The sequence below is a fragment of the Aquarana catesbeiana genome, linkage group LG13 (genome assembly GCF_042186555.1).
Source record: "Aquarana catesbeiana isolate 2022-GZ linkage group LG13, ASM4218655v1, whole genome shotgun sequence".
Classification (NCBI taxonomy): Eukaryota; Metazoa; Chordata; class Amphibia; order Anura; family Ranidae; genus Aquarana; species Aquarana catesbeiana.
In genome coordinates, this window is record NC_133336.1 from 20,515,772 (window position 1) to 20,528,544 (window position 12,773).

General features: G+C 45.8%; 1 protein-coding gene across 1 annotated transcript in view; it reads right to left on the reverse strand.

The window, feature by feature from the left end:
• CALM1 (calmodulin 1) overlaps positions 1 to 12,773 on the reverse strand; it is a 28,725-nt gene that overhangs the window by 1,636 nt on the left and 14,316 nt on the right. Inside the window, exons 3-5 of the mRNA XM_073608719.1 lie at positions 8,592 to 8,735; positions 1,174 to 1,280; positions 954 to 1,089 (exon numbers count right to left, since the gene is read on the reverse strand). Coding sequence (XP_073464820.1) covers positions 954 to 1,089; positions 1,174 to 1,280; positions 8,592 to 8,735 — 387 coding nt within the window. The remainder of the gene's footprint in view (positions 1 to 953; positions 1,090 to 1,173; positions 1,281 to 8,591; positions 8,736 to 12,773) is intronic.

The window sequence follows — 12,773 nt, forward strand, 5'->3', positions numbered from 1 at the left end:
AATTACACAGAGGGGTTTATTTACTAAAGGCAAATCTACATTGCACTACAAGTGCAGTCGGTGTAGATCTGAGGGGAGACATGCAAGGAAAATAAAGCATTTTAGCTTGCATATGATTGGATGATAAAAATCAGCAGAGCTTCCCCATCAAATTTACAGCGACTACACTCTCAAGTGCATTTTTAGTGCAAGAGTGTATTTTCCTTTAGTAAACCATCCCCATTGTCTGCCATCATACTGTCTGCATATGTCAATAAAGAGGTAAACCGTAACTTCCCCATTCTGTACTGGGTAGACCTGTTATCTGCAGACTAAAGCTGATCAGCTACGTCAAAAAGTCTTGCCGAAGAGATCGCACCACAAAACATTTAACATTTTACTGGTCCGAAAGATGCTGGGGACTTGTAGCTTACACAACGCTGACTCCCAGCAGCTGAACCAAGCTGGGGAGTAAACTGGGAGAAAGGAAAGTATATTCTGCGGGGGGAAGAGACAAAGAAACTTAGCTCCTTGGTCGCTTTGCAGGGGGATGGTAACAAAAACTCAAACACCTGTGTGTGGGATCTGCACAGATCAAAAATATTGGTGCAATGGGGGTCTTGGAGGATAAAATGGTTCACCTCATGTGGGCCAGGTCAAGATATCCAGGATTTCAACTGTAGCAATCCTGCTGCACTCCACAGCCAGGTGTGAAGAACTGTGCTGCAGCCCAGAGTGCTGAACAAGGAAGACTAATCCAAGTTAGGAAGGCGTGCACCCCACATATGTCCTTCCTAAAACCGCTTGTATCAGCACCACCAGATGCCCCAATCAAAGCCATGTTTTAGCAAAGACATGTCAGGTGCGTTCCTTTCCCATCTTGGATGACAAGTTACTTGTGCCTTCACTGAATGCCTATTCCGATACCCCCGAGAGAGACGAAGGAAACGCTGGCCACTGGCACATGTCCTTACCTTCATAATTGACCTGTCCATCCCCATCTATGTCTGCTTCTCGGATCATTTCATCTACCTCTTCGTCTGTTAGTTTTTCTCCTAGATTAGTCATTACATGGCGGAGCTCAGCAGCACTGATGTAGCCATTACCATCCTGAAATTAAAAAGACCTGCGTCAGCATTGTGCATCATTAATCCTCCAATCACATGTGACAATACCCAAGTCCGCGCCCGTTACCTTGTCAAAGACTCTGAAGGCTTCACGGATTTCCTCCTCGCTGTCTGTGTCCTTCATTTTTCTTGCCATCATGGTCAGGAATTCAGGGAAATCGATTGTGCCATTGCCTGCAGAACAAGAGATCTCATTACAGAAGGGTCTTCACCACCACAAAACGCCCATTTCTCCATCGTGACCCGACAGCTCTACACAAAAACTTCTTCAGGTAGGTGAATTCATTGCATGTTTGTGGTCACAGTTTAAAGCAGATCCACCATCAATATTGGTCACCTTGTGTTCGATATTCAACAGGCACCTTTAAATGCAAAGCACACAAATCACCGTTACACATGGGCCGTGCTACCAGCTATAAGGTCCAAACCGGAGATGGATCAGGGGGTGTGCGCTCCTTCACGATGCCAAAATTGCAAACCACAAGTCGGCTCAACCAAATCCAAAATGAAATCTGGATGCTGGTCTTCAGTAGATCCATTGCATACAAGATAAAAAGGTCTCTAAAGCACACGTCACTTGCATGTTACCATCTCCTACCATCTGAACTCAACAAAAAAAAACGAACTATAGGAAAAACTACTTTTGGCTAGAATTAATTATAACCCATCAAATTTTTTGCCAGCTGTGTCCCATTGCAGAGATTTTTCTTCACTTCCTGTCCTATAGCCAAAACAGGAACCCCCTCTCCCTGAAAACTAGTGTCCCCATTTACTTTTTTGGGGACAACCCCAAAAAAAAAAAAAAAACAAACAAACTTGGGACTCTTCCTTTCAGTGATCGATGGTAACCAAGACAAAGCGTGAATCTCCAAGGGGAGGGGCACAGATGGCAATCAAAACCTGACAGACGTTCTAATTGGGGTGAATTTGATTTAAATCACTAGTAAAAAGAATCTATTTAAATCGATTTTTAAAGAGCAACTGTCATGTCCTGCAGCAGCTCCTCCTCCTGGCCTGCTGTTGACTGACAATCCCATTCACTTTAATGGCACAACAACATGCCATTAAAGTGTCAGCAGGAACAAGGTGAGGGACGTGGCGGCAGCAGGTGAGTGGATGCCCGCTAACAGGCGCTGCCATGATGGATCTGAAATGACAGGTGCTCTTTAAATGTAAGGACTCATTCTTGCTGGTAGTTAGAACTTTTAATATATGCAAACAAAATGAAGGTTTCCTGTTTAGAATAAGCTGTCAGGTTAGTAAAACAGCGATATCAGAACCGATTCACACAGTTTGTAGTGTACATAGATGTGCAAAACAATGGAACAAAAAGGAATATTCCTGAATTGTTTGATCTCATGGTTACTGTGAAATTGTGTGAATGCATCAAAGCAGTGCATGTTCTCAACTTGCAGAGCTTGGATTCATTGAATGAGTTTACCAAAAATGTAAATATTGCAGAATATACAGCCTCATGCTGCATAACTAAGCACCATTTCATGCTGAATAAACTCATTAATGGATCTTAAAATAGAAAACTTTAGATAAAAAAAAAAAAAAAAAAAAGTTAAAAATGATTTATATCCACCCTGGTTCTAATCCCCATCTTGTCATGGGAAATGCAGCACTAATGGGCAGTATTGTGGAGCAGTAGGCTGCCATCAGCCTTTGAGATACACACCGGGAACCTCCTGTCCTTCAAGCAAGGCTAGTTTAATGGGCATGTCAGATGTAATTTCACTGCTCACTTCATACTACAATTGGGGGGGGGGGGGTTGGGGTGATTGGGAGAGGTACTCTGGGCAAAAAAAAAAAAAAAAGTCTCCCTTTCATTTTTGGATTGAGTACGGGAGGGTTCTAACCCCTGTCAATTTTTTTTTCCACCATGTCCCATTGTGGTGATTTTCCTTTAATTCCTATCCCACAGCCAAACAGGAAATGCCTGCAGAGGAAGTTCCTTGGGGACCCCCCCCAGCTCACCAGACCTAATGTCCCCCATTGGAAGATTTCCCTTTTCTGGGGACAATCCAAAATTTCGGATTTTGAGAATGGTAAAAAAAAAAAAAAAAAAAAAAAAAAAAAACACCCCTGAGGGTGGAACTCAGCTTTTAAACAAACTTTTTTTTTTTTTTTAAATACTTTGTAATTATGTAATGTAAACCCCCCCGCCCCCCACACACACACACCACAGAATTACAAAGTATTAAAAAAATAATAAAATAAGTTCATTAAAAGCAGAGTTCCACCCTCACTGCTGGTTCACACAGGGGCGACTTGTCAGGCGACCTAGCCGCCTGACAAGTCACCTCCCGTTCTGTACAATGGAACCGTTCTAGTAGGAGTGACACAAGTCGCTCCGACTTAGAAAAAGGTTCCTGTACTACTTTGGGGGCGACTTGCATAGACTTCTATACAGAAGTCGTTTTGCAAGTCGCCGTGGAAGTCGCGTGCAGGTCGCCTCGTTGAGGCGACCTGCAAGTCTTGCCGCCTTTGTGTGAACCGGCGCTCAGGGTTTTTTTTTTTATTTTTAAGTCAGCAGCTACAAAACACTGTAGCTGCTGACTTAAGGACACTTACCTGTCCAGGGAGTCCATTGGATCGGGTGCAGCATAGTAACTAAGGAAAACCGGCAGCGGAACCTTCACAGCCGATTTCCTACTGCGCATGCACAAATTGTGCTTTCTGAATAAAAATATAGTTATCCAAAAATGAAGGGTGGTCTTTACTTTAAGACCAAGATGCAAAAGTGAGTGGAACTCTGCTTTAAGGCCCACCGTTTCACACTTGCGCGACTAAAAAGTCACAATTTTTGCCAGAACTTGATTTTTACCAAGACTCACAAAACAACCCACATAAACCATACCCACTTAAAAATAATTATAGGGAGGGGCAAGGAAATAAGGCCCAACCCCCCCCCCCCCCCCCATGTAAAATTGCTCTATCCATATCTATAGAGGAGCTTATTCTGACCCCTGAAATACATTTAGTATACACCAATTAATCTTGACTCTTGGTCGGATGCTCCTTCCATTTGCACAGGTTCTTCCTGGTAAAGCTACTAGAGTAGCTACTGGAGGGGCAGCCTCGTCTATGGTGAGACGCCTAGCCTGAGCCCTTCACATTTTTGTCCTCTGAATACTTTGTGTGAACTCATAGAAGCCCCCAGCAGCTCTTGGAGGCTCTGTTGGTGACAAGTAGATCACTTGAATGGGACTGGTTGCCGGTATCTACATCACACCCATTTCAATACCAGTGACACACTAGCATTTAGTTTACACTGCTGGATCGAATCACATCCCGGGTTCAAGGCACTATGGTGAGCACTCTTCTCTACATGGTGCACATCTAAGATCTCTATTCTAGTAGCTCAGCTTATTCCACATGGATGATCCATTACAAAAGTGACCATTTCCTTTTGTAATTGGCACAGAATTTGCTAATCCCAGTGAGGATCCCCCCACCACTAGAGACTAAGACCTCCCCCATACACACACCATCAGATTTTCTGCAGATTTTTTTTTTTTTTTTTTTTTTGTAAATCTGAAAACAAACACACAGGCAGTGCTGCAAGGCAAGGGGCTGACTGATTACATACAAATTGAAACTCTTAAGGTTTGACCTCATTATATGGTTTTGGTAAAACTGAAGACAAAAACCTGCAGAAAATCTAAGTGTGTATTGAGGGGGGTCTTAAGTTGGTCAGCACCCAAAGCAAACGGGCTCTGGAAAGACTGGCCTTCCTAGTCACTTTAACTGACTAAGGCAGGGGTCTCAAACTGGCAGCCCTCCAGCTGTTGCAAAACTACAAGTCCCATCATGCCTCTGCCTGTGGGAGTTGTGCTTGTAACTGTCAGCCTTGCAATGCCTCATGGGACTTGTAGCTTTACAACAGCTGGAGGGCCGCCAGTTTGAGACCCCTGGCCTAAGGGCTGCCCCACGTACTTTTACTGCGGCCCTTCAAGCTGGATTCACACCTATTGCATTTTTAGTGCTTTTTGCACTACAGAACGTGCTCCATAGGAAACCATGTTCAATGGGCTGTAGTGCAAATCTGCAACATGCAAAAAGCACCAAAAACTGCACAGGTGTGAATCCAGCCTTGAAATCACATCACCTGTACGTGGTGGTTTGCTTCTGGGACTAGGGCGCGCACCACCAGCTTCTCACGCTGCAATTGGACACAGCGGGAGCCAATCGGGGGGGGGGGGGGGGGGGGGATGATCTTGTGTTTCTGCCAGGCAGGAACACCGATCTGTCTCTCGCCCCCCCCAGTCAAAGCTTCCCACACAGTTAGCAAGCACTCACATTTAACCCTTTGATTGCCCCCAATAACCTTCTCTGCAGTGTTAATTTTGGCAGCAATTTCGTTTTAGTCTTAGGACTAAAATGGCATTTTAGTTTGTGCCATTTTAGTCTTCTGCAATTGTTTGTCATATTTAGTCGAATAAATCTCCAGTACATTTTAGTCGATTAAAACGCATTTTAGTCACCTAAAATCTAATGGGTGTAATTAAAATTGTAATGCATTACAATTACAAAACTCATACACTGCTGGAGTGAAAAACCTAATATGTTATTTATTATGGTACTGAGGTATGAACAGGCACTACAGACCAGTGTTCATTTTGAAGTCACATTTCAATTTAGTTTTAGTCTTGACTAAAATGTCATCTCAGTTTTAGTCATATTTTAGTCTACTAAAATAATATTCATTTAGTCGACTAAAATGTTTTAGTCGACGAAATTAACACGGCTTCTCTGCCAGTGTCATTAGTACAATGCCAAAAAGTGTCACTTAGTGTCCCGATTTTTCTGCCTGCAATGTCGCAGTCCTGCCACAAGTTACTGATCGCGCCATTCATAGTAAAAATAAAAAATTCCACAATACCTCCCCTAGTTTGTAGACGCTATGAAACCAAACATACGCTTATTGGGATTTTTTTTTTTTTTTTTTATAACCAAAAATATGTAGCTGAACACATGGGGTAAGAATCTAAAGAGTTTATTTAAGATAGATTTTCTTTATTCAGTATAAAAAATGGAGCTTTGTTATGTAGCATGAGGCTGTATATTCTGCAATTTACATTTTTGGTAAACTCATTCAATGAATCCAAGCTCTGCAAGCTGAGAACATGCACTGCAATTGATGCATTCACACACTATCACAGTAACCATGAGATAAAACTTCAGGAATATCCCTTTATTTTGCAAATCTATGTACACTGCAAACTGTACAATTGAAAAGAAATGCATCTGTACCAGGCTCTGAGGAGGAAGGGCAAGCAGTAAAAAAGAAAGTGAAACCCAAGCAGCTTATAAACAAGATTTAAAAAATACTTTTTTTTTTTTAGAGGGGGAACTTTGTGGACTCCAGTGTAAAAAGGAGAACTCTGATGTAAAGGGGGTTCCTGCTCACCAAACCTTCCACTTACAGAATCCACAGGGCACCTCCTTACATCTGAGTCCCTTACCACTCAGAGGCAGGAGAGAAGGGGGGGGGGGGGAATGGGGGAGACAACAGGACTGCAGTCAGACATTGGATGGTTAACACTAGGGATCAACTGAGTTTTTTTTGGTGCTGATATTTCGGCCACCTCTCAGGCTGATATTGTTTGGCAATATTCTGTAGTTCTGCTTTTTCTCTGTTATTGCTGTCACAAGGAACGTAAACATCCCTTGTGAAAGTAATAGGCAGTGACAGGTACTCTATGGAGGGAATTGGGGACCCCAAACACTTGAAAGTATTCAAAACTTGATCATTGTTTTAGAAAACTTTAAATTTTTAGAAACTGGCGCCTTTAAGATTCCAGTAATCCGGGAAGTGCGGTCATGACAACGCTTCCGGGTTACTAGATCCGAGACCCCAACGAAGTCTTCGTCCAGCCAGCAGATGGCGTGTGACAGGTGAGCCCAGGCGAGTGGCAGGGGGGGGGGGGTTGGGGTGAAGGTCCCCTCCCGCTACTTGTAATAACAGCCGAGCGGCTGCTGAGCCACGTCTGTTGTCCGGTTGACGTTACAATAAAGCCAACCGTCCGCTCTAAGGCATCACCCTGGTAAAACCCCTGGAAGCAATATCGGGTATGTTTGTGCCCAATACTTCAAAAAAAGTAAAGATCAGCAAATCCTTAATCAACACCTTTCATTCATGATGCATCTGCCAGTTGCTGAGCTTCAGACTTCCAGCCCACACGTCTTTCCTGAGGCAGCAGAACGCCAGGGATTCGAGTGATCAGATAGAGGGGTAGGGAGAGTTAGGAGCAGATCAAGCCCCCCCCCCCCCCCCATTCCCTTTCCAGTCTATGGGGGCCACGTGCACACCTACCCTATTTCCCCGAAAATAAGACCTAGCGCGATTGTCAGTGATGGCTGCAATATAAGTTCTACCCCCCAAATAAGGCCTACCCTGAAAATAAGACCTACAAAGGACTTTAAATAGGGCTTATTTGGGGGGTAGGGCTTATATTGCAGCCATCACCGACAATCACGCTAGGTCTTATTTTTGGGGAAACAGGCGATTGTGGTACTTTGTGAACCACAGTCCATTGAGAATATTGTGTCAGTTTCAGGTGGTCTGAAACCCGGACACGATCCAAAACCCAGACTGTCCGGATGAATCCTGGACAGGCGACAACCCTAGGTGGTTGGTGCCATTCAGTATTGCCTGGATGAAAAACTGAAGACCTGGCTCCCTATATGCATTAAATGCTTCATTTTAAATTTTGCCTGCCTTGTACTTTTATAGATAAACCGAATGATAAAAAAAACCTTTTGAAAAGAAACTGTTGGCCTGTAGTGGCCAATCACTGGTCACATGATCATACAGGAATGATGAACAAACCAGACATATGAGCTATGCACAGGTTTACTTCAAGGCAGGAAGGGCAAAGCAACAGGTCCCCCCCCCCCCCCCCAGTATACAAATTCCATTTGCTTGATGGCCAGGAGAAGAGAAATACCCGGAACATGCAACTCACTTCCTCAGCTTGGCTGTCAGGCAGCCACACAGTCAAGCCGTCAAATTGAGCAAATATCAGCCAATTCTTTATACCCAAAGCTATGATTTTCCCTGTCAGCGTCCTCCCACCAGACATCCTTCATTCTTAAAAAAAAAAAAAAAAAAAAAAAATCTGACAACTGTTGGCTGAACAGCAGTTGCAATCAGATGCAGCCCCTATTCAGGTATTCTGACAGATATCACAATAGTCCTGGTGCAAGATTCATCCGTCTGCTGTTAAGCACAAGGTTAGGGATAGAGACGGTAGCCTCTTGTTACATTTTAATAAGTGTGGGGGACAAAGCCCTTAACCTTCAATAAATCCACATGGGGTTTCCAGCCTTCAGAGCAAATCACTGATTGAGTGAATGTAAGGAGTGTGCAGCCGGGGGGAGAGGGGGGGAGCACAGCACTCATCCTGCAGACCTATACCCAACTCCGATCCAGGACCCCCAGCCGGACCCCAGCCGTGCCTCCGATATAAAACTCACCATCAGCGTCCACCTCATTGATCATGTCTTGCAACTCAGCTTCAGTTGGGTTCTGTCCCAGTGATCGCATGACTGTTCCAAGTTCTTTAGTGGTGATGGTGCCATCTCCATCTTTGTCAAATAAGGAGAAAGCCTCCTTGAATTCTGCAAAAAAAAAAAAACAAGATACAGAAATGTAACTTCAACAAGTACTCCAAATGTAAAACCGATTCAATTCATAGCAAGCTGTAATTAAGATTTGTGTTTTCAATAAAATTTTGCACAGAGCAACCCAAAGCCTCCTCTTCTGGGGACCCGTCAGTGCTCCTGGCTTCTGCGCCGACCCCCCCCCCCCCCCCCCGGTGCCCCCATAGCAAGCTACTAGCTATGGGGGCTAGTGTGTGCTTAACCCCCACAGCCCCACCCACTGGCCAACAGCAGGAGCCAGTGGGTGGAAGCAATGAGAAGCAAGACAGCCATGGCCCTCCCGCACATCCCTGCAGCAGGCTCAGGTGCTCTATGAATTTAGGAGGAGGGGAGCTGCATGCAGAATGTTTACCCTACTACATAAAATGCAGTAAGGGAGTGGTCCCCAAACTTTTTGGTAGCAGGGACTGGTTTCATTGCAGCCAATTTTCACAGGGGATTGGGATATTCAGTCTGTCCTCAACCGCCCCCCCCCCCCCTTTTTAGATCAGTGTCCCCAGTTCCTCTTACATCACAGCACTGATGTACGGACTGCACCTGTTACAGAGCAGTCCCCTTTACAGAGAAAACACAAGCATGTCCGTACAGTAGCTACCACTGTTTGTGACAGCCTTGTGCACCCCCCCACAACAGGCCATGGTCCAGTCCACAGCCCGGGGGTTGGGGACCCCTGCACTAAGGTATAAAACCTTCTGCCTTTACAGCCAATTGAAGGCTCAGTCTTCTATAATATGTCAAAAGAGACAAGTTGGGGAACTCTCAGGGGAAAGTCACACATTTCGGAAGCGTGCATTTCTCAGGCACCTTTCCTCTTGTCATGTACCTACATTACACCTTTCAGGGAACACCTGCACACAGTATATGGATGATGTTTTATAGACCTCCGTCATGTCTGTACGGCAGACTTTTGGTAAAGCCGATGCAAAAAAGTGGAGACTTGCAGGACTTCAAAACACACTGAAGTGAAGACAGATAGTGCCATTCAATGCAACTGCCCCCTACCAGCTTCTCATGCAGCTTATACCCGGAGCTGACCTTTTAAGTGGCAGCAAAATCAGCTTTCACTTGAACCTACAGGTAAGGCTTACCTGTAAATACAGTAAATATCTCCTAAACATGCACTGCTAGAAGACTGACATTTGTGTCAGCCGGTGACATCACAGCTCATGTGCCCTGCGCCATCAATGGAGTGCACACTCATGTGCCGTCCATTCAGAACGCTGTGCGAGGATCATAACGTCATTGCGGCCCAGCCATTCAAGCAACTGGAGAGTGCAAACCCGGAAGGAAGATAGAATGAAGATGGAAGCTGTCTGTGGCGACAGCGTGCTGCTGGAGGGATACTCTTTAAAGGCAAGTGTCATAATGTGCTAGTATGCACTGCATAATCTGGTAACGGCACACTAGCTGAAGCAATGGCACGAACGTGCCGTCGCTTCAGTGCACATGTGCCGATCATGTTGGTACATGCTGATACAGGGGATATCTCCTAAACCAGGGATATGCAATTAGCGGACCTCCAGCTGTTGCAAAACTACAAGTTCCATCATGCCTCTGGGTGTCATGCTTGTGGCTGTCAGTCTTGCTATGGCCTCATGGGACTTGTAGTTCTGCAACAGCTGGGAGGTCTGCCAATTGCATATCCCTGTCCTAAACCATGCAGGTTTAGGAGATATCTGAGGTTGTTACAGTCAAGCCTTATTATAGGCTTACCTGTAGAGCTGCACGATTCTGGCTAAAATGAGAATTGCAATTTTTTGCTTAGAAGATAAATCACGATTCTCGCTGCGTAACATCTTTCACATTAAAGCAAAAAAATAAAAATATGAGCTAAGTTTACTGCTTTTTTTTATTCATTGAAGTGTATTTTTTCACAATTGCGCTTGAAAGACCGCTGGGCAAATACAGTGTGACAAAATATTGCAGAAATGACATTTTATTCCCTAGGGTCTCTGCTAAAATATATATAATGTTTGGGGGTTCCAAGTTGGGGTTTAGCAGAGGCCCTAGGTCGGGGGGGGGGGGGTCTCAAACTGGCAGCCCTCCAGCTGTTGTGAAACTACAAGTCCCATCATGCCTCTGCCTGTGGGAGTTGTGCTTGTAACTGTCAGCCCTGCAATGCCTCATGGGACTTGTAGTTTTTCAACAGCTGGAGGGCCGCCAGTTTGAGACCCTTACCCAAGAGAATAAAATGGCAGTTACAATTTTTTTACGTCACACGGTTTTTGTGTAGAGGTTTGCAAACAAGTTTTGGGAAAAAGGACATGGGGGGGGGGGATGGAACAATCTTTTGTAAAACAGTTTTAAAGAGTAAGATACCCAACATGTCATGATTTAAAGTCGCGCACGCTTGTGGAATGGTGCCAAACTACAGTACCTAAAAATCTTAAGTGACATTTTAAAAATTTCTACAGGTTACGTGTTGGAGTTACAGGAGGTCTAGTGCTAGAATTATTGCTCTCGCTCTGACAATCACAGCAATACCTCACAGGTTTTGCCAACACCCCCTACATATGTGTTCACTACATGCAAGCACATGGAAACTTTGAACACACACACACACACCTTTTCATAACCTATTGTCATTGTAAGAAATGTAAACATTCCTTGTGATAATACAGAATGACATCACAGAAGCAAAAAGGTGTGAAGGAAATCTGTTATTAAAAGGAACTATTGGAAGATTTCCCAACTATTCCTGTTCTGGTGACAATTTGAAGTCTCACTTCCTGTGACAAGTCACTAGACCAGGAGCTGAATTTCCTCAGGAGACAGAAATAAAACCCAACAGGGGTTCCAACTCTTCCCCAATCTACCTACAACGAGAGCGCTTAAAGTGTTACTAAACCCAGGAGCCTGCACTCACTAGATCTGCTCTCCCCAGGAGCCTGCACTCACTAGATCTGCTCTCCCCAGGAGCCTGCACTCACTAGATCTGCTCTCCCCAGGAGCCTGCACTCACTAGATCTGCTCTCCCCAGGAGCCTGCACTCACTAGATCTGCTCTCCCCAGGAGCCTGCACTCACTAGATCTGCTCTCCCCAGGAGCCTGCACTCACTAGATCTGCTCTCCCCAGGAGCCTGCACTCACTAGATCTGCTCTCCCCAGGAGCCTGCACTCACTAGATCTGCTCTCCCCAGGAGCCTGCACTCACTAGATCTGCTCTCCCCAGGAGCCTGCACTCACTAGATCTGCTCTCCCCAGGAGCCTGCACTCACTAGATCTGCTCTCCCCAGGAGCCTGCACTCACTAGATCTGCTCTCCCCAGGAGCCTGCACTCACTAGATCTGCTCTCCCCAGGAGCCTGCACTCACTAGATCTGCTCTCCCCAGGAGCCTGCACTCACTAGATCTGCTCTCCCCAGGAGCCTGCACTCACTAGATCTGCTCTCCCCAGGAGCCTGCACTCACTAGATCTGCTCTCCCCAGGAGCCTGCACTCACTAGATCTGCTCTCCCCAGGAGCCTGCACTCACTAGATCTGCTCTCCCCAGGAGCCTGCACTCACTAGATCTGCTCTCCCCAGGAGCCTGCACTCACTAGATCTGCTCTCCCCAGGAGCCTGCACTCACTAGATCTGCTCTCCCCAGGAGCCTGCACTCACTAGATCTGCTCTCCCCAGGAGCCTGCACTCACTAGATCTGCTCTCCCCAGGAGCCTGCACTCACTAGATCTGCTCTCCCCAGGAGCCTGCACTCACTAGATCTGCTCTCCCCAGGAGCCTGCACTCACTAGATCTGCTCTCCCCAGGAGCCTGCACTCACTAGATCTGCTCTCCCCAGGAGCCTGCACTCACTAGATCTGCTCTCCCCAGGAGCCTGCACTCACTAGATCTGCTCTCCCCAGGAGCCTGCACTCACTAGATCTGCTCTCCCCAGGAGCCTGCACTCACTAGATCTGCTCTCCCCAGGAGCCTGCACTCACTAGATCTGCTCTCCCCAGGAGCCTGCACTCACTAGATCTGCTCTCCCCAGGAGCCTGCACTCACTAGATCTGCT